Here is a 23,323-nt window from a genome sequence, read left to right as displayed (position 1 = left end):
ATGCACAAATTCACCCCCCTGACAGTGTGCAGCCATTAGACAAGGTAAACAATCAAGTGGCTATATGTGCATGCGGGCTTACCGTAATCCTATTAAAAAGTTAATAATGACTGTATCAAACTTTATTGTGAAGACTGGCATAATAGACTGTCAAACACCACTGCACACTTTACAGCCTGTTATACAGCTACATTTTGGTTAATGCCGTTCTGTCCTATGGAATGCATCTATGCCCAATGGAATAGGCACATTACACAAGACCATATGCTGACAAATTTCCAACAGGGACTGCATTACATTCATTGCAGGAAATGAAGGAATCAGCACTGGCATTGAGTCTGATTAACTCTGCATGACTCCATCAATACCCCAGTGAGCTGGTCTGCTTCTGTCTCCACAGGTGAGCTCCGTCTTCCCGTTCCCAGCAAAAAAACACGCACATATCTATACTAAGTGTCCATTTGTCTCCGCAGGTGAGAAGGAATTGTTATATCTGCAAATGATGGTGTGAGATTATGTTCTGCATGAATAATAAATATAATTGTGTGTGATGTCAGAGAAAGAGACCGCTGCTATGGCAAACATAGCCTACTGTTATTTGTCAGGCTGATAAACCTCGCTGGAGCATTAAGAGAGAGATACAATAGAGAATCCTCGGATTACGGGAATAAATGTAATCAAATTAGCAAATTAGCACTAATTAACATTAGGGTGCTGAGTCTGACTATTAAAGCACACAAAAGTAGACCAGGAAAAAAACAACAGCTCAACTAAACTTCTTAATTATTCTTGTGCATGCAGCACTTCCAAGACTCGTGCGCCCTAAGTGCAGATAAAGACACCATCTGCTGGTAATTAGAGCTAAATAATATTAGACATTGTAGCTAATCATTTTGACTGCAAATTTGATTAAAACTTGCATATAATTCTCGCTCGGTTTTGTTTCCGGCGCCAAAGCCGCACGTCTGACAAAATGACGGTGGAGAAAAAAGCAACACATTAAAAGCGACTGATTATGCTTTTCCATAAACCTTGGGAAACATATAAACATAAAAAGAATACCACGCACAGTCCTAATCTTTTATAGCTCATTTCCGCTAAATGAGAAGGAATTACTGTGTATCGCTATGGCCTGCTACAACAGCGAGGCGTTGGCCTTAATGTCTTTTTATTAGCTTAATCTCCAAATTAAATGGTGTTTGAAGCCGAAGATGCTCTTTCCTCCACTGTTATTACCCCCATCATCATGAACCCATTTTCCTGCCGAGACCAATTTGAATAAGACGAGAAGGCTGCCTCAAATCCGCGATGGCTGAGGGTGCATGCGTGCGAGCGATTGTGTGTGTGATGGACCTGCAAGCAAGCGAGAGAGACCCATAATGAGGGATGCTGGGGAATTGCCCTCCTAAAAGACCTGATGTTTTTCCAGTTGGCTGCCAGCTGCCAGAAATCAAGACAAACACTGAACATTGACAGGGGGATTAACACAAACACACACCTGAACACGCATACGACGTGCGATGCTTTAACGGGAATGCTTAAAGCAAAGACTGCATTAATTAAATTCATTACAGGCATACAGACATCTTTGACTCATATATTCAATTAGTCAGCAACATGGTGTAGCTAGAAGGGGGACATAATGGATGTAATTAACAACATATTCATGTTTAAATGAGATAAAACTCTCCAACGCTCTTGCCTTATAGACACAAGCAAAGACCACTACATAAATGATGTTTTGTTAACACTTATGCGTTTTACCTTAAACCCTTCCCTTTCTAGAGTTAGTTAGTTGGTAAAAGTGTAGTATTTTTGGTAAAACCGCAGTTTTACTACATAGTAACCATATGATTTTAGTCATAAAACCATGTTTTCTTCTACTTTAATTTTTTGTGGAGTGTGCAATGAAATATTCAAATGTGAAGTGAGGAAAGAGAAATCATTTGTTGCATTTGAAGGTTAGATATTTCTGCGTCTGTCCAGCTGCACTAGGTTTACTTTCTATCTGCTGCTATCACTTCTGATGGTCTCCAGCCTATGATCATCTGATGTAGGCAGCATCTGAATTTAGCAGCAAGTTTACCATTAATGCCCCTTTCATGTGCTTCTGTTGTGATTAACTGTAACTAGTTATTAAAAACTTGTAAATAATATGAATAGAATGTAATGCTTAATCTAGTGGTAGAGGTCATTGTGGTCACTTTACAAATAATGAAAAGACTTGGTTTCTGGTTTGGACAGTTAAATAGCCCCTACTGGTAGATGCCAGAAGTACTCCATCTGGACCCAAAAACACATTCTGCACGACAGCTACTCCAAATTTCTGTGTATTCTAAATCTGATATATCATTGCTGTCCGACAGAAACGGAAATCTCCATTTTTTGTCATTTAAATTTTTTGTCATAAATCATTATTATTAGTCACCCTTTATGTTTGTCTATGGATTTTGCAAAGCTCTAACCATTAAAATGTATTATAGAGTGCTTGTCAACTTGAAAACAAGTATTGTCATTAAATGGCTAATTTAGACATTAAATCTAGATTTAGACAAGGTTTTGGAAGGATAGCAACAATGTCTGAATAAAATATATATCACAAATATTTTTCTTACATTACAGTAGAAGTTTAACAGATCTGTCTGCTTTCTTAGGGCACAGCTCAACAAGCTTGGGACTTTGCATTCTTGTGGTGCCTTAATTCATTCAATTAGCATTTAAATAATATCCTGCAGTGCTAAGGAATCCGTCACATTGCATTTACAACTTCAAATCCTGGAAAAAACTTCCTGGTATTGTATTGAAAACATTATTTGGATTAGACTGACGGATAAATACTGTTGAGAAAATATGATTTTTTCAAGGAATAATCCCCAGCTAGCCATACGTTAAGTGTGGATTTTCGCGCTTATACCATAACTCTAAACAAAATGGTGCTTTATGTGACCAAACCTTATATTTTTTTTGCTGGAAGCACAGTCTCACAGCCCTGGCTGTGTTTTCTACTGAAAAGGGGGTGGAGACTACCAGCTCCCTTTCACTTAAAGAGACACACACCAAAACAGCGTAAACATGCAAAAATGGGAATGTATAATGCATGGGATATTAAAAGAACTGTGTTGTTTTTTTAGCTGAAACGTCACAGACACATTATGTGGACCCCTATGATTTATATTACATTTGAGTAAAACTAGAAAAAAATGACCCCTTTAAAGGTACAGTTTGTAAGAATTTAGTAGTAAAATATCCAAAAAACACTAGGCCAATGTTAATTATTTTTTCAGTTGAGTACTACCAGCCGTTTTTAAATCCTGAGAAAATCGTCATTTTTGCAAATAGTGGACCGGTGTCATGAGGAATCGAGGCCTCCCTGAAAGAACATCTATTTGGGTACTCTTTTAGCACCTGATTGCGATTCCTACAAATTACATTACGATACAACTTTGCTAAAATGACCATTAACGTATTTGACATTAAGTGCTTGCTATGCTAGTATGTTTATGAAGCTATAGGTAGTGAAATCAAACACATCTTGTTCTTACTGTTTAAGTTAGCTTACGTATGAACTAGCATAGCATAGAACTACGTGGTTAGCTAGCGCTTGCGAATAGAGCTAGCCCTAGCACTTACCGAACATTCACAAAACTGCAAATTTTTGTACCAGTCAAGGTCCTAAAGGGGACCGAATTCAAGGGGGGACTCGATACCTCATGACACCGATGTTGTTTAGTCGCCTGTCAATGGCGTCATATCCGCGTTACCCTTTGTTACGGCATTTACTGACGTAGCAACCGCGTGACACTGACGTAGAAAGATGCGGAAGTTTTTGTTTGCCGTCTGTCTGTCTAGCATTATTGCAAATGATGTATGTACGTTCAAAGTAACTTTTACTGTGACTGATTTGAACACTTAAAACTGCGCAGTGTTATTATCAAACCCTCGAATTGGACAATTACTGTAACATCTATGACTAACCGTTAACTGTAACTTCAATAACTGCACTAACTCATCTACTGCACTGTAAATGTATAACTGCATCTACTCATGTATTGCACTATAACTTCAATAACTCATGTACTGCACTGTACCTTTAATAACCGCACCAACTCATCTACTGCACTGTAACTTTAATAGCTAATGTCTGTAACTAATGCACACTCAAGTCACTTGCACTATTGTATAGTCTATATTGATATCTGTTCATAACCACCTGTACATTAATGTTCACAGTATATCGCCTTCTGTCTATATTGTTCATAGTACATACCGACTGTCACATTTTCATAGTACATGGCCATTGTATAGTATTTTCCTAATATTGTATTCTGTATTTATTCACACTGTATATCCTGCACTTGCTAATTGCACTTCTGGTTAGACCTAAACTACATTTCGTTACACTGTACTTGTATATGTGTAATGACAATAAAGTTGAATCTAATCTAATCTTTAGTTTTAAACCTTACACTACTCGAGTCTAATTCATATAATAAAATTAAATTATTTAATCAAACGCAGCACTTATAAAACTTTATTACTTTACCTTTCCGCTAACATGATTTATGGTTCCCGTCTGAATGATGTACCAGCTGTACCATCAGCGGTGGAGTTGAAGACAACGTATCCCATCATTCCACGCTTCTACACAGCGTCAAGCTACGCGATTGTTGTTGTTTTGATCGTGCGACCTCTAGCGACGATTTCTAAAAACTGTACCTTTAAAGCCTGAAAAATAAGTTGCGTGCACATATGGGAATGTTTAACGTGGTGCTGTAAATTGACATGCTGCACCTAACCTAATGCAGTTGCTAATGTAACATAATCACCTCAGGGGTCACAATGGAGGGGGAGCAAATTCCAAAGGCTGATGGCATTTTATTTGTATAGTTTTATTTTTAACTTAACTACTATTGTTATGTTTTGTCACACTAATTAATTAAATAAACTATTCCTCATAATAAAAAAATGATTTCTTGGGGGGTCACGACCCAAACTTTGGTGTTTGTGCTGCAGAACTGAGTAGTATTGAGACAAAATCTAAATGTGATATGAGTTTCGGTACAATCAAATAAACGATCAAGGTCAGTGTATACAGTGAACGCATGTATATGAATGGTCAGGCTGAAGGGTTAGATTATTAACCTTTTCTGTTGCCTCACATACGTTTCACACAGTAAGCACTAGTGGGCTGTGCGCTCAATAGATTGCTCAAGTAGAATGTTATTAGTTAAGGGTCGCTGTCTTGATTTCTGTCCCACTCAAAAGGCTACTCTTCATTGGGCAGACATTGAGCAGCCATTAATCAGGAGCCTGGCAGCTGGTGGGCTAAACTACAGCTGTTAGATTTGCAGTGTGTGTAATGGAGAAACCAGTCAATATGCATTTTCGCAAGCAGTGTGACATCACATCCGGATCTAAAAGCAGGGAAGACACATTTCATCCTATGGGCAATTACAGCGTTATGGATGTGACATTTTGCGTTATGGATGTGACATAAAAATGCTTGGAGAATGTATTTGTTATCAATATACTGAACCATCTGTTTATATTTTACTAAACCCTTGTTGATAGAGTTTAAACGTCAGAAAAATATCAGTCCATGATCAAGTTTTCTATTTTAAAAGAGGGAAATAAACATGCGTTATGGATGTGACAAAAAATGAAACGGTTTTTGGGAGATGACAAACTTTGCAGGATTTCTGTGAATTGAAATGCACAAACCTGAAGTAATTATACCCAATGAGTGGAGCCTATTTCATGTGCCCATTTATGAGGAATATGTTATATTACCTGACTGTGCAAGATCATGCACTAAAAATTAAATAAATGCTTTAAAAACATGAAGAGAGGCATCACATGGGTAATGGAACCACCACATGTTGATATCTGTGCTGTTATTATAGTAAAAACCTTTGGTAAAAAAATCATGGTAAGGTTGACATTTACACGGAATTGCCCTTATGTGTATACCGCCAGTGGACGATCGGCATATTTGATCAGCTGAATGAGACAATATTTGTCGCAAGACATAAACTTGTTGACAGATTTCCACAATCTAAGAGTAGCAGCTGAAAATTTAGAACCAGTTCTGTACGTTGCCCTCAATTTAACTGTTTATATTTAAGTTTCTTTTAACAGTAAATATGCCTACATTTAACAAGCGTAGCCTATTTCACATGCCGCAAATGTTTTGTCATTTTGAGGCTCAGCTCTCCAGAGACCGACACAAGGCTTTAAGTAGAACAGGTGTTCACATTTTTAAGGCAAGCGAGGGATTCTATCTTTGTCGTGGACAGAAGGCTTGAATGGAGAAATGCTGGCCAGCAGCACAGATACGCAGGTCCGGATGGGCACAGATCCAGTGCTCGGCAGTTGTCCGGAGACAGCTGTGATGCAGCAGCGCGTAGCGCAATTCACCTGAGCGGAATGCTGATGGCGGGAGAATGTGACAGCCTCCGCAGCGCTCATCACCACACAAAGCCAAGCGTTACAACAAATGGCGACCTTTAAGAAGATTAATTTGTTTACCAACAGAGGTAGTGGCTGTCACCGGCCCGGTGACTTTCATGATGCTGTCAGGACAAGAGTTTAATAGTCATCTGTTTGGGTTACCATTTCTGTCAGGCTTTCATCAAAAGCTTCAGTATAAGGATATAGAAGCAGTCCGGTAATGTTAAAACATTAATCTACAGTGAGACTGTTTTACTGTACTTATAAGACATGTTCACAAGTCTCGGAGGTCCAAGTTTTAAGTCTCTGAGGAGGAATCCAAGTCACGTTTCTGGTCTCTGTTTTATATTTAGGAATAGTTCTCTTAGATAGTTATTGTAATTCACAGTGTATGAAGCTAAATCCGTTTTGAAATATTACAACTAATTAACAGAATGTGTTGGGTATTCGAACCAGTCCTGATGCTATTTTGATAGCCTGAGTTTTCTTCTTTTTTACTAGGTCTTTGCTCCACATTTACAGGTGCAAAATCAAAATACAGTTTATACACAATGATGATGTACTAATATGAACAATTTTGCTGTAATCTATGCCAAATTGAGTTATGGAATGATTGCTTGAAGTGTAATTAAAAGTTCCAAACAAAGATTTAATTTGACATTAATAATTTACTTGACCTAAGAAGGAAATTAAACCATGTCATTATTTATTTTTCAGAAAAGTTCAGTAATTACTGGATACGCATCGTTGCAACACAGATAATTTCAGACAATGAGCGCATGTAGCTACTAGTTCATTCAATCTCCTCTGATTTAAATGACTCGTTCAGTTTGGCGTATTCATTAAGTACATTCAACCAATGAAACACTTTGATGGGCTCACACTGAAGCTCTGTCTTACATTTCTTCAATCATGCAAACATGTTGCACACTTGCTTTGATCTTTAAAATCGTATTGAAAGTTTTAATGTACAATGCGACTTACGTCATCACTTCTTTTGGCTTATCTGTTACTTTCACATTATGCAGCAGCTCGCAGTAGCGGATAAGTTAACATTGGCATTTGAATGTTCATGCTTGCCTTTGTCATGAGTTTCAGGGTGACTCGCCTGCAGTCGCGATTCAAGTTTGTGGCGCTTTACCGGCCTCTGTGAAGGAAAATAAGACAAACTGTAAACCACGTGAAGACACAGAATAGGCCTATATGGTGCGTCCTCTTTACCCAGAGACTTCACTCTACCGCTTATATGAGATAAGCAGCGCATGCGCACAAGCTGATGTCCGCCAGGTCGGACAAGAATATTTTCGTCTCGTTTTTATAAGTTGACAAAAAGTGTCAACTTAAAAAATGTCAAAAAGTGTTTTTATTACAGTTTTCTTTATCATGCATTCATTATTATTTTGTTATAGTCAGTGAAAACAAAATTTTCATCAACAAAATTAATACTTATGTAGACTATTTAAAGTTAATCATCCCTTATTTTATCTGCTGCACTTAAATGGTATGGACAGGAGCTACTAAATTTAATTTTTATTCGTTTATATAACCGTCCCATGAAAACACGTTCTCCAGATGCATCCTGGTGTACATAATAATGCTGACTTAGTGTGTTTAGAGATGAATCGTTGTGACATTTGCTGCAGAACATAATGGATTGGGAATTAATAGAAAAATGTGTTGGAAAGTAAAGGGAGAATGTGAATGAAATATTCTACCAATATGACTTGCGCTTCATAAGAGTCTCATGAGTAACGAGTCAAAGTCATGGACTCGAGTTTCCATCTCTGGTCCTTATGATTGAAATACACACTTGCATTCTTTCTTTGCTCGTTTACTTTTTTACCTTTCTTTTAAAAAATATTTTTTACATTTATTTATATTATAAATAGTATTAACATAAAACAAGAGTTGCAACCAGCGCGGCATAAACGGAACGCATGTGAAAAATAGCCAGTTCGCAGACTCTACACAAAAACACTCAACATTACACTGGAATCAAACCCATAACCTCAAAGACTCGAGGTCAACGGCAACGACAATTAATGTCTCATTAATAGAGACACTATGCAGTGAAGTCCAAAAAAAATACACATTTAACTATTGAACAGTATAAAATCTAGTACTGCATAAATGGTAGTAATAATGCCACTTCATGTTCACTTTAATATTTTTTAAAACGTTTAATGCCAAGTCGAGTATGTCAAGAAAGAATGGCTCCCTGCTTATATCAACTTTTAAATTGTAAAATGTAAAAAGGCCTAAATACACTAGCAACTTTAGCGTGCTATTATTTTAATTGAATGTTTATATATTATTAGGGATAACATGAATATCTCAGTCAGAAGAACTGCCTCAATTTCGTACATATCCAAAGTTTACCTCAATACCCAGATTAAAAAAAACCGCGCGAGATGTTTGTCCCTCCATGCGCTCCGTAGTCTATTTTTCGTAGTCTCACAGTCTACTGCCTAATTTAAGTGAAGCCTAAGAACAGTAAATTTGGTATTAATTTTGAATTTGAATAATTAAACAGGCTTCCAAAATACTGCCACTGCACTATCAGAAACAAAAACAATACATTTCCCAAATACTTAAAACAAACTACCCAAATACTACTTTTATCGGATCAAGCACTGGCTGCTAAGTGTATTGCGAACACACAATTAGTGTGTGTTATGCATTACTCTTGTGCGCCGACAGAGGCCGCCAAAGCGAGACAAATTCACAATAGAGAATTAACCAACACAACCTAGAAGGGACTCAAATATAATAGCCTCACAAATCACCTGCTTTCTGAGACAGTAGCCCTGCAGCAGCACACACTAGAGAAGCTGTGAATGAATGATTCATAGAGCTCAGTGTCAGTAGGTTTTGAAGGTCAAGGCTCATCTTTAATATTTCAGCAGCTGGTTTAAGTGTTTGCGTTAATCTCCCAGTCTGTTGTCTTTCTACCGTGTCTGATCCACCAGACGCCTAGATGGCTTTATTGTATAGCAACGTTTGCATTGAATGATCGATTTAATACCTTGTTATTAACCTCTATTCATGATTATTTACAGTTGAAGTGATTTGCACACTGAGAGTGTTTGAAGAAAGATCAATGACTAAGTATTGAGGCTTACCATAAAGTCTGTACGCATTCATCATTTACCACCTGGACTTTCTTACCGTGAGCAAGTCGCCACCCTTTTATCTGTAACACCGACGAACAGTTGAATACGTGTGTATGGGGTTTAAAGACCTACAGTGCCTCCCTGCCCTTAGGGTCCATTGAACAAAGAAAGCATTCATATTTCAGCAAGGAAAAGTGTGTTCTAGGTCACAAGCCGGGGTGGTGTTAGCTGTATCCTAACAATGCACACGTTAAGGGGGAACCAGAATGATTTTACAGCATTGTGAAAATTTTGACAATATGAGATGAAAAATAGGCCACAGATAGATGTTGTTTCATGTATATATTTATTAACAATTTAACAAAACAATGATTTTTATTTTCTCCTGGCAAAACTTTAAGGATGAAGAGAAATTATTATATACTTGTACAAATAAGAAATCTATCAAGGGACAAGCACGGCAATCATCACTAAGCCACAGAAAGTCACAGAGCGTGAGAGGTTAACACAAGCACAATAAATGCACATTACTTAAAATATATTCAACAATTTGTTGAGAAAGTGAAATTGGATTTTTCCTCTTAAAGAAAACAGTAAAATGTTTGCTAACATGGACAATAGATTATTTCCTGAATAATATCAGTACCTTCTTTTTTTCTTTGCCAGATGACACAAAGATACATTTTGAGGAATCCTAGTAATTCATACTGACTTTATTAAAGTCTCAGAGCGTCTATATCACACCACACCACAGTATAGAAATATACTGTATGCAAACATGTCGTATACCTAATGTCAAGAACACATGAGGTACCTAAACGCTAAATTCTGAACTTCATGATTCCTTTTCATAACGCATCAGAACACCTTTCCCCCATTTCAAAAAGGCATGCAAGTGCTTGCAACCCATCAAACAGAACTAACCAAAAGTACTTTACAAGATCAAATTTCACAGAGCCCATTGTAGCTAAACATTTCCCTTTACGAAGCCCTTCTCCATATCCTATGAGAATCTGATGTATAAAAAATACAAGAACCTGCCAGCAGTAACGCCCCCCCCATCCCGCTTCTGAAAAAATATTTGGTAGCAAAATAGAGTCAACAGTACAAATGGCATGAGTATCAGAAAATAGGCATGCATTATCAATTTATCAGACATATTTACAAGTTCAGCTGAAAACTGATCTAAACCCATAGCGCACCAACGCTGGAGAACCCATAAACTGATCCATATGGATAACTGGCTGTGTGTAGACGTCTCTTATATACTATATACAGACGACAAACTCTTGATGTAAAGGCACACTCATTCAGAGTTATTTTGGAGAACTTAAGGAGAACACGAGGAGAACATTAGAACCTGCAGACATGCATGCATATGCACAAATGTATACAAAGATTACTGGGCATTACCAATTTCAACGTATCAAAGTCATTTTTTAAACGTATATCAAGGAATAAAATGTATAATGCCAGAAAGTGTGAACTCTGGAGTACAAAAAATGATGTAATGCCCATTAATCGTTTTTGTAAATCTACCAAAACAAAGATTTCTTTTCCAAAGCTAAAAAAAAAGTCACATTTTGTCCAAACCTTGCACAACTTCTCAACCACTCACCCAAGACAACAGGGCATTAACAGGGAAAAGTTCACACACATTAATATTCAATCACTTCAAAAATACAGAAACCCAGTGTCACAGTGGACAGCAGTGTCACTGCAGACTGATTTCAACTTTAAGCAGAGCGTACAAAGACAAACAGTCATGGGACAGCTGATGCACAGTTTAAACAAACTTTCGTAACATGTGTGCTTAACATAGGTCCTGCTTTGACACATGAGCAATGATAAAAGCCACTTGCGTGTCAACAAATATAACTCAGACATATCCAACACATATACAATTATGTGTACATACGTAGAAAAAGTTTGCTATATTCTGTGCAGTGAATTGCAAAAATGTGTTATTTAATAGCTGAAGTATGATTCTGAATGTATCATGCACGTGGTAGGAAAACATGATTAACAACAGTAATTGATTCGTCAGTGTTTTGAACACAGCGTGCCAGCGTTCGCAATAATTGTGGCAAAACAATAAGAGGATCAGAAATAGTTAACTGATATTCTGAAAACGTCATATCTTCACTTTACATAAAAAGTACTTTTTTAATCAATCGAATACCCCAGTTATAGTAAACATGTACCTAACAGCATAACAAAAGACAGAGAGATCTTACGTACACTAATGCTATAAACAATATATCATAAATGACAAATTTTATTAAAAAAGTATTTACACATTGACAAAACGCTCCTCCACAGTGAGACAAATGTAAAAGTGCTACCGAGTCTGAAAATGGCTGTGGAACCCACCGGTGGGTGAGTATGAATGTCTTCAGCCTTTGATTCCTTAAGGAACTTTGTTTCCAGATTTCTTGATTTGTACATGTTGTGTTTGTACAGAGAGAGTTTTTCCTATGACACACTGGAGCAGCGGATGGAAGGAGATCCCATCTGAGTGAGCACTTTGTCCAGCCACTGCAAAGGACCATTCAGGTGCAGTTCTATCCAGCAGGGGGTGCTAGTCACTGTCTGTCGTCTTAACAGAAATAAAGACAAGAGAGGTGAGGGAAAGGGTGATTCTCACAAAACTTTGGTATCCAAGATGTCCAACACTTTCACTTTTATGCATTGAAATCAAGGTCTGACATGTATTTGAGAATGACAGAGGTTTGTGAATGACGTGACTAGAAACATACAATGGTGCCAAATGTATTCAGACACCTATTAGGAATCTATTACTGCATTAGAATGCAAAACAGCAAACCAATGTCACCTGATGTCAGACCACTTTATTTCTTTATCAAACTTTATTTCATTTTGTATGCTTTATTTATACCACTGTATGATCACACCTAAAATTTGGTTTGTTTCTAACCAATTGTTTATTGATTTCCTTCCTAGAATCCTGAAAATGTGTCCATTATTGTAGATTACTGCACTGACATAAGTGCATATGAGCTCTGTGTGTAAACTCTGCTCTGCTGTTCCCAGTTCATATCCATCAGATCCACAAACACACTTACATTCCATAAGGCTTACACAACTCGGTCTCAGTCCCCCTCGCATGTGCTTACACACACGTGAGTTAGCCGAGTCCCGGAACCCTCACAACACCTCTTACTTTTCCCATTTCACTCCTCACTGGCAAATCCACAAATCTTTCCCCCACACACACATGTGCCAGTTTCTCCTTCAGTCACTACAGTACATGGAGAAACACACTGAGAAAAGAGACATGGATTTCTCTATATATGAATCTTTTAGCTTTCTGTGAGCAGAATGTTTATGAGCCTGTGCTGATTCTGAAATATAGCTTAAACGCTGACCGCACTCTACATTGGTTTATAGAGTTGGGCAGAGAGGAAAAAAGATTAAGAGTAGTGGAAAGATAAAACGTGTATGCAAGTAAAGAAGTAAAAGAGGAAGGCTCTTCCAAAACACAAGCTTTACCTCGTCCATTTATGTAACTGTATTCACAAGACCATATTTAAATATCAGGTTTTGAATGTCAGACAACAGAGACGATTGATAGAATATGAAGCTGCTGCGCTCTCCTACGTCATGTTTGCTGTCTGGATTGTGATGTCTGCTGAAAGGACACAATCAAATAAACTGCTCAACTGGGACGACAGAGAGTTTGTTTAAGCAATTACAGAGAGAAAGTTAGACATGAAGGGGTGTGAGAGAGATAGAGAGAGAGGGAGAAAAGAGTGAGTGGGTGTCTGCTGAAATCTGACACAGCTCAGATTGTGCCTTCACGGGCCAAGCTGTCTGGAAAGCCCAGTTCCACGCTCCTTTCCACTCTGTGGATGTCCCTGGTCAAAACGCACAACTGCTTCTGATTAGGTCCTGGTTCTTTGGGCTCAAACAATGAAGTTACTTACGTGAGCAGGAGGGGGAGAGAGCAAAAGAGAGACCAGGAAACTCATGTGAAGCACACTTTATGTGTGTGTTCAGTGTGGCATTATTTGCCAGCGCAGACCTAAAAGTTTATATGACGGAAACGCTGAGCTGGTGGACACCAGGTTGTCATGCTACGCCAGAGCTCTTGACCACAGCGTGCCAGAACAGGCTTTACACTATTGGAAATATCGCAAAGATTTGTAATAAATTCTAATATATTGTTTAAAGTTAAAGTTTTAGGTTGACTTGCAGTCTTGCACATTAAAGGAACAGTTCCCCCCAAAAATTGCTCCATTTACTCACCCTCAAGTTGTTCCAAATCTTTATGCTTTTTTGTTCTATTGAGCACAAAAGAAGATATTTTAAAGAATGTAAGAAAGCAAACAGTCCTGGGGAACTTTTGACTACCATTGTAATCTGTCCTACTATGTTAGTCAATGGTGGCCAAGAACTGTTTGGTTACAAGCATTCTTCAAAATATCTTTCTCTGTGTTCATCACAACAAAGAAATTTATACAGATTTAGAACATTTAATTTTTTTTACATTTTTGGGTGAACTATCCCTTTAAAGTGTAATTTTTGATCAGACAGGTGAAAATGACAGTTAATTTCTTATGTTGATCAAACTGACTGGAACTACTGGTGCACTAAACATTTTTAATTCACGCCTTCCAGCCAATCAGAATCAAGTGTTCAGACAGACTATGGTATAAAGCATGCTATTGCATAGCACATTTCTCTTTTAAATCATAAAGCAGAACACTTATCTCAGCCAATCATATTCTGCCATGATACCACAGGTCTGTTGGACCTAAAATAAATCCTCATATAACAATTTGCTTGAAGCTACTCCTGTCACATTGTACACAGCAGTAAAAATGGCCTTAGGCTTCATTATGAATTTTGTTCAAATGACTGTTTTCATCTCTGTCCATTTGTTTATTCAAATCACTAGCACAACTACTTTGCTTGCTCATAACCTGTACAATACATGTAAATGTACAAAAAAACAAATCAAACAAACGAAAAACAATCCTGCTTGTACACATGAAATCTTACCTTCTGATTGCCCTTATCAGCTTATAAGGGACAGTTCACCCAAAAATAAATTCTTTCAACATTTACTCACCCTCAAGCTGTTCCAAACATGTATTACTTTCTTTCTTTGTTCTGGGACATAATTTGTTCTATAGTAGAAAAATGTTTAGTATATATTTTTGGTTCTGTTGAACAAAAAAGAACATATTTTGAAGAATTTAGTAAAGCAAACAGTTCAGGGGCACCTTTGACAACCATTTAAATGTTTTCTGCTGTGGTAGTCAATGATGTCCCAGAACTGAAAACTGCTAACATTCTTCCAAACATCTTCCTTTGTGTTCAGCAGAACAAAGAAATGTATACAGGTTTGAAACAACTTGAGGGTGAGTAAATGATGACAGAAGTTTAATTTTTGGGTGAACTATTCCTTTAAACTGGAAGCGTATTGGCTTCTGTGGCTACGGGTAACAACACCAATTCGTAAGTGATGCAAAACTCTTTGAACAAGTCAAAACAAGGCCACATTCCAAGAGCGGGAGTCGAGATGAGAGATAAACAGAGGAAAGGGTTGTTATCGTACCTGTACTCTGCTCCCCAGCCCTTCACAAAGCTCATGCGAATGGTGCACATGCGAGTGAGCTGGTAAACCGCCTCGAAGCCCTGATTCACAGACTGAGCCAAGAGAGCTGCGAACTCCTGATTATTAAAGATCTTCAGATTACAGCCTGAGTGGACACAAAGTTCATATAATCAAAGTGGAGCAAAATAATCTGACAAAACTGAATATCATGGTATTCAGATCAGAAGCGAGGTCTGTTTCTTTTACTGTACCTGGTGGGATCTTGCAGACGGTGGCAGGATGCCAGCCGTAACGCTGGTTACAGTTGGGACTCTGAACAAAGATGGCACTGTCACTTAGACACTCTGCAAACACCTCACCACCAATGTAGTACAAACGCACACCCCGGCCTGCCAGAAAAAAAGACATCAAAACATGATCTCTAAAAAGTTTAAATAAAATATTTGAATTAATGTTTGACACCTACAGTAAATCCAGGTGATGAACACAACAGTACACGTTCAAATTCATTTCACATAACGTGACCTTTCTCTACTGTTGTCTTATGAATGAGTGATGGAGGCAGATGTGTGTACCGATGTGTCTGCGCGTGAGCTCCACAGCAGCGTTCCGGTTAACGTTGGACAGCAGGCCCAGGCAGAAGCGTTCAGAGTTGGATGGATCTGTGAAGCCGTCCACTGTTAAAGAAGGCTGCGAGGCATGGAAAGTCTCACCGACTCTCTGGTTCAGCTCATAATATGATATAGAGCACCAGAAGGCTGGTTCACAGTATGTCACTGGCTGGAGATCTGAAGTACAGAGAGAACAGAACAATGAAAGTTGAAAATCCCAGTAATGGCACAGACATTCACATCAAGAGGTGGTGGAAAAGAAAAGCGTAGAAGGAAAAAGTCAGAAAAAAAGAAAGAAAAACAAATGGGTGGGGATACGGAATACCTAAAAAGACAGCACGCACGAGGGCTGGGAACTGACGACACTGTGATGTCAATAGCAAACAGCAGTTCCCAGAAATAAAGTCTGTAACTTGGAAATCCCATCATCTCTTGGGCTCAAAACGACAGAAAATTACAGGCTTACGGTACGAGCCCTTCTCTCTGACACACAAACGCACATAACTGCTATGGGGAAGAAAAATCGCTTCGGGATCTGGGCTAGGTCTGCAAACGCACAATCCGATAAACAGTGAACTGTCGGTCCCCTCCCTTGCTAAGATGGTAACTGACAGGATGTTTTTCTGAATGTTTTCTGTGGGCGGTTTTTCTAAGTTGTTTTGGGAACACACAAACAATCCATTCAATAATCCATTTCCTCCAAGAGCCTGAAAAACACATTTCCAGAAATACTTCAAAAGCAAAACTTGCATACACTCAGACCAAAAAGTTATTATTAGGTGAAGGAATGGTACAGAATTGAACTTTGACTTTGATAAAATGGCCAATTATTTTAGTTCTTCATAGAGGGGTTGGGCGATGCCTACCAAATTGGCTCACAGGAGCTACGCAGTAACATTTCTGTAAAGCGCCAGCTTTACATTTATAAAGTGAGGCTAGATTGTATTCTTACTCTGATGTTATATTCATAAAAGTTATGAAGTGAGGCACGTCTTCTTTATACAACGCAAGCTGCGCAATACAGTTATAAAGTCAGACGGGTCTGCGAAAACTGCCCGTCGTCCTCGATGTACATTGCAAGCTTCACAGTTATAAAGTCAGGCTAGTCTGATCTGTACAGCACAGAGCAGCAAGTGTCACGTGACAAAAGTGAAACATTTGTTTGAATAAAGATGCTGGCATAACATCGTCATGTCTATCAGCCATCGGCGATGGCATCGTCTATTGGCCCAACCCTACTGTACAGTTAATTATATAAAACAAAACAAAAGTTTAAGTTCATAAAATGTTGTTATTATCACAACAAAATTGTTCTCAACGTGTATCTTTAACTACTCATTGTTATTTGAAAAACCAGCCTGTAAATTTGAGTCTCACAACCCTGAAGTACATAGACCTCAGTTCTCGAGTCTCATCTGGAGTCCAGATGAAAAGTAATGACCAGCTATACAGTAAATAAGTCAAAAACTGATTCAGTCAGCAAGTGCTTCAATACACGGATTCAAAGCGATAACTCATCGTCCTTTTGGTCGAAGGCAATAGAAGTCATACATTCAAGAGTCATACTACACTGCTCATGAGTCATGATGCAGGTTTATTTGTTATTGCGTGGTGCCTAGACTTTCTCATCACATTAAATCCCGACAAGCACAATTGAGCTACAATACAATTATTAAATCTATTTTAAGTTTAGAATGACGCATCAGTGTAATAGATTTTATGAAAATCATTCATTTTTAATAAATCAAACTGATTCCCTCTTCCATATTCCAACCTACATATTAAACTTCAATGAAATGTTTATTGATGGTCAGAATTACCTAAATTATTGTGGGCAGGAGACACAGGGTTCGGTGAAAGGTTTGGAGAACCTAGAAAAAAGAAATCAGAGCAATGATGAATTAAGTACAATGGTCCAACATCATTTTTCCTTTGTTCATTCAGTAACAAAAAAATGTATTCAATTTGCAATTTCGCAATAAATTGGGTTTTCTACAATAAAAAGCTCTTAACTACAGTACTTACATTCATTGGAAGTGCTTGAGATTTTGTACAAATTTAGAGCAAATTTTGGAGAATGACAAGCAACTGTAATGTTGAAAACAATGTTTTCAATAAGCAGAATCACCTGTGTCCATGCTGCGGTTCATCTGATGGTCACTTGTCTCTCCATCCTCACTGATGTAACCTGGAGGGGGTGTCTCTGCAACACACACAAACACATCACAAATGATACACACCCATAACACAGTCACCCTCCTGAGGGATAAAAGATTAGGCACACAAGCAAACACATCCGGTAAAATCCAGCAGGTGCTACTAAAACAATGACTCACAAGGTTTTTACTTTTCTACCCTGAGATTAAGACACCTGATTTAGAAAGCTGTGGTCTGCTCACATTTAGCCATGGGATGTGGAACAACACACCGTCCTATTACAGTAACAGACAGCCTCTCGAAACCAAAAACCATTCAGACGGAAATAATCCCAGCCAAAGCTACTCCGAACAGACTCTATGGGATAATCTTCTCCATATGTATCCAAATTCAACTCTGTGTAAATAGTTTCACATCGGTCTGATGCAGCATCGGGTAAATGCCTCTTGATTAGACCTACGAACAACAAGAATGTTGCCCATTTTTTCATTCAGTTGTTTGTTTACTGGTCAACAAAAGGCCTATGTGTGGAACTAACATGTGTAATTGTTTGAATTGTTTTTTTTTCAAAACTCTTTCACTCTGAATGAGTCTTTACTTATTTGGGTGTGTGAATGGGGCAGTGTCTGTCTAGTTGTCTGCCTAACTGCTCCCCAGTGTCCGCTTTATTCCAGGTCCAGCCTCCAGTGCAACGGGTAGAGCATGACACTAGCAACACCAGAGTAATGGGTTTGACACCTAGCAAATGCACATACTTTTAAAATGTATAGACTGAACACACTGCAAGTCACTTTGGATAAAATGCTCAAATGTTTCATTGTGAAATATAACATAAGCGCACAGCAGGAGTTCGGAGAGCTCTCCGTCATGCTGTGCTTTCCCTTTACTGTGCTCTGTCTGTTTACAGGCCGGTGAACTGGACAGTTCCATGTGTATGTTTGGTTTGCTCAGTTCCAGTTAGCTCTTGCCAGCTGAGGGATGCACCCTCAGACCACTGCAACTGCAGCTACAGACTAAACTTGTTCTTTTAAAGGGATACTTCACCCAAACACAGAGAAAGATATTTGGAAGAATGCTTGTAACCAGACAGATTTGCCCCCCCATTGTCTACTACAGTAGGAAAAAATACAATGGTAGTCAAAAGTGCCCCAGAACTGTTTGCTGTCCTACATTCTTCAAAATGTCTTTTTTTGTGTTCAACATAACAAAAAAAAGATTAAGTAATTTTTCCAACTATGGGAGTCAATGGGCGGCAAGATCTGTTCGGTTATAAGCATTCTTCCAAATATTTTTCTCTGTGTTCATCAGATCACAGAAATGAATACAGTTATTAACAGAATTTTCATTTTTGGGCAATGTATACCCTTTAAACCTGGAAAACATTTAGAAGAAACCTACACCTGGGATCTTGCCACTTTGTGGCAGCTGATGACCATGTTTGTCCCTGACGTCAAAAGTCTCTTGACATGACATTTCTAGCGTAACTGCTTTGTTTTTTAAACGTTATTGTATGAACTTAACTTTCAAAAGTCTCCCAACAAAATTTACAGCGACACTGATTTGTAGCAACTCTTTATCTTCTACCTGGTATGTAGTTGCTCTGGGGCTCGATGCCAGCAGGGAAGATGGTGTTTTCTGGGATTGAGTGACTGTAGTCATCCAGTGGAGGAAACTCACTGGGGATTTCAGTGTGCCGAGGAACCAGGACCGGAGGAAGAACTACAGAGAGAGAGAGAGTTAACAAACAGTAATGGGACAAAAGAAGATATAATATCCATTATATCCAAATGACCAAACTCATGTTATAATGATTAACAAGCTCAATTCATTGATTTAATTTACATTAATATTATGATGAATTAAATGTATAATCTTATTGAACATATATTCAGTGCTGTTAATGGCACGATTGATATTTCACTTTATATAAACATATTTGGCAGTAAGCATTACCTGGTGTCTCAACGCGCTGGTAGTGGTAAGGATTGACGCACACCTCATCCTTTTTCATGTGAAATGCAAACTCACAGAGTTCAATGGCTCTGAGCTCATGGTGGGACTGTAGATCAGGCCAGCGCCATAGGCGGCAGTAGATCACATGAGGAAGTCCTTTCCTATGAGATACCTGCAACCGACCGTCCAGCGACCTGGTAGAAAAAGAACACAACACTGGAGATTATACACTAGATTTAGACAAACAATGCAGAAATATTACAGGGTTGCGGTAAAAAAAACTTTGCAGAAAATGACTGCAAAACAAACACTAAAGATTCCAAGATATAATGCGAGACCGCAGATAGAGGAAAAGTGGCTAAATTTCCTGTAAATGTGGTGCTTTCGGTTACACACCACACGTGATATGAAGAAGAAGAATGAGGAAGTCTAAAAAAATTGGTTTCAGAAGTGTGAGTGGGATTTGTGAAAGTTGTTAACCATCTATATTAACTTTATTTCAGAAATGCAAAGGAAAGCAACAGAAAAATCAGAAACAGAAGATTTTTTTGGCACATCTGTCAGAGAGTGGAAAGCTAGGGCACCCCCACCCGCCCTCCTCTTTTACACCGGCAGAGCCCGGCCCAGACAGCAACACGGGTCACGTCTGCCTGAGGCCTCTGTAGTTCCCACAGCAGCTAAATACTCCACAGTGACTTCTCGGACTTCAAGGGAGCTCCTTACACGTGCAAGGCTGCATTCGATACATCCTTGATATCGAGAACACATCCGGGTTCTTTCATGCACTCATGGTTCTTGCATTTTTGAGTATTGAAACCAGACTTTGACGGTTATTGATGATGTAGAGTGAGAACACAAGAACACAAAACCGCTGTAGAACGCATATAGAGAAGAGTCACTTCCTTCAGCTCACAATTACACACCTCACCAGTCAGTTAAAACACCCCACCAGTTTCACATTAAACACAAATAGGCATGAGACAAATGAAAAACTGAGAGAAAAGAGAATTGCTGCACTACTCAAACACTTATTATGAATACATTAGATATAATATATGCACAAGTGAATGAACATTTGAACTTAAAGGGATATTTCACCCGAAAAACAATATTCTTTTAACACATTCGCCGCCAGCCTCTTTAAAAAAAAGTTGCCAGCCTACGCCAGCCTTTTTTAACATTTTAACCCAAATTTAATGGCTCACAGTAAATTTTCTGTAAAGAATATATAGACAATATGTCAAATAAAAGAACAGAGTCTCAGCTTTTAAACAAAAGAAACTGTATTCTTCTATCTATATTTGCTCATTTTTTATCACTCCGTAGATGTTTGGAAAAACATAAGGTTGAATAAATGATGCCAGATGTTTTGGGAGAATGATCCATTATATAGGCACTTAGCTGTGTACTTAGTCTTAGTTATATTTCAATATTCAATGTTGCAATAACCACATGTAGTGTGTAATGCAATATCCTAAACCGACTAAAACACTGAACATGAATAAGTCTTTATTTGAGTATAGCAGCAGGATTTCACATTTTTAGTGACTGTTAGTGTCTCTATGCTCATTATTATAACCAAGTTTAGTAAGTAAGTATAGTCAGCTAAATTATTTAAAATGAATAAATGACAACATGAAAGGACATTTCTGTCAAAAGACAAAATCAAAATAACCGACTATTCAAATAACAATAACATTCCACCAGGCATTTGTTTGTTTGTTTACCCGCTTATCATTTACTGCAGACACATCGGGCAGATGCTTTATGTGAATGGCATAGTCATGTGTTAGAATGTGGTAAAGGCCTCAGGCAGAAACAACCACACGGTGAACTTCTAATGTGGCGTATTATTCACAGACTCAAACAAAGACACCTGTTTAAGTCTGCAGACACAATCGAGCGCACAATCATATCAAAACTCATATTCATGCTAACCTCATTCTGCACACCTACACAGTTTATCTACACATTCACAGGAATTTGAGAGTATAAAACATTTTCATGATGCCTATCAGGGTAACAATTCCTACAGAGATTCTAATACACCGGCAGGCTGCACGCACTACAGTGGCGTGCCGAAACACAGCCGTACAGTGCGGTCACAACATCTTGCAATGCTCTATTATACATGATAGATATACCGGGTGTTTGAAATATGCAACAGCAGCCAGAGTGCTGGGGGGGTTGAGCGTGGGCACTAGTTCAGCAAACCTCTCTAACCCCATAAAGAATCTAGGCCACAGATACCATTCATTGCATCCTTTTCATCCATTACCGAAAATACACAAAAAGCTGACATATGAAAGTAAAGGAAAGAGGTGAGACCATTTTTTCAGACCAACAAAACACGGATGATTATAAGCCACACATAATAATGTATGAGTTTCATTACTTTAGATAGCACAATATCAAACCGTGTGGCATTTGCAGATAATCTAAATAATATTACTTATACCCAAGAAGCCTAAAGCGAATGTAAATTGGACGTAAAGTCAGTTCTCTTATACAGATGTCCTGGCAGAATAAACACAGGTGTAGTTCATCACATTAAATTGATGGTTCACCCAAAAATAATCATTCATCATTGTAGTAGAGTAGGCGGGGCGAGACCGTGGTTCGAGTCCGGTGAGTAATTGTGAATTAGCGCCAGCTGTGCGCACACCGGCCTCGAATCACGTAGGAGATGGGAGCATAAAAGGAACGAGCGACCGGACCGTCGTGGAGAGAGGACCGGGCCCGAACTTATGTTATGTTTGTATTTATGTTATGTTTTGTTCGCCGGCGGTCGTCCGTGAGGGGCCGCCGGCTGTTATATTACTTTATTAAATGTTTTAATGTCTGCCGGTTCCCGCCTCCTTCCTTCCCTTTTATTGAGATTTGTTACAATCATATACTCACCCTCTTGTCATCTCAAACTATATTGACTTTCTTTCTTCCACAGCACACAAAAGAAGATATTCTTTTTTACTGGCCCCAAATCACTTACATTGGTTTTGTGTCTATACAAGTGAATGGGGGCCAGTGCTGTTCGGTTACCAACTTTCTTCCAAATATCTTATTTTGTTTTCTGCAGAAGGTTTGACATGAAATTATATGAGTAAATGATGACAGAATCTTTATCATTATTATTTATTGGGTGAACTATGACATTAACAAGGACCATGTTCTATTAACGCTTAGAATTCAGAAGTTTTACATGATAAATATTGCATTTAGGATTTAATATTTAGCATTTAATACTTGACCTGTGGTTCTCTCTCCTTTATCTCAAATGTGTGCTTTTACTGTGCGTGTGTGCGAGTGTGTTTGCGTGTGTGCGTCTGTCAATGTGTGTTAGTATGTATGCATATTGTGTGTGTGGAGCATTTGTATGTCTGTCTTTTGTGTTTTTCACCTTTTTCTTGTTTCACAGGTATATGACCTTAGTTGTTTTACTTATAGTCAATGTGTCT

At 38.4% G+C, this 23,323-nt stretch overlaps 1 protein-coding gene across 1 annotated transcript in view; it reads right to left on the bottom strand.

Moving 5' to 3' along the window:
• Positions 1-9,892: 9,892 nt before the first annotated feature.
• The window catches only part of smad3a (SMAD family member 3a), a 28,371-nt gene continuing 14,940 nt past the window's right edge, over positions 9,893-23,323 (bottom strand). The window contains exons 2-9 of the mRNA XM_056747127.1: positions 19,869-20,062; positions 19,500-19,634; positions 17,887-17,961; positions 17,579-17,629; positions 15,723-15,935; positions 15,399-15,536; positions 15,148-15,292; positions 9,893-12,162 (exon numbers count right to left, since the gene is read on the bottom strand). Of these exons, the coding sequence (XP_056603105.1) occupies positions 12,039-12,162; positions 15,148-15,292; positions 15,399-15,536; positions 15,723-15,935; positions 17,579-17,629; positions 17,887-17,961; positions 19,500-19,634; positions 19,869-20,062 (1,075 nt within the window). The 3' untranslated portion in view covers positions 9,893-12,038. The remainder of the gene's footprint in view (positions 12,163-15,147; positions 15,293-15,398; positions 15,537-15,722; positions 15,936-17,578; positions 17,630-17,886; positions 17,962-19,499; positions 19,635-19,868; positions 20,063-23,323) is intronic.

The sequence above is a fragment of the Triplophysa dalaica genome, chromosome 1, assembly GCF_015846415.1.
Source record: "Triplophysa dalaica isolate WHDGS20190420 chromosome 1, ASM1584641v1, whole genome shotgun sequence".
In the NCBI taxonomy this organism is placed as follows: Eukaryota; Metazoa; Chordata; class Actinopteri; order Cypriniformes; family Nemacheilidae; genus Triplophysa; species Triplophysa dalaica.
This window is presented reverse-complemented; position numbering and strand designations above follow the sequence as displayed.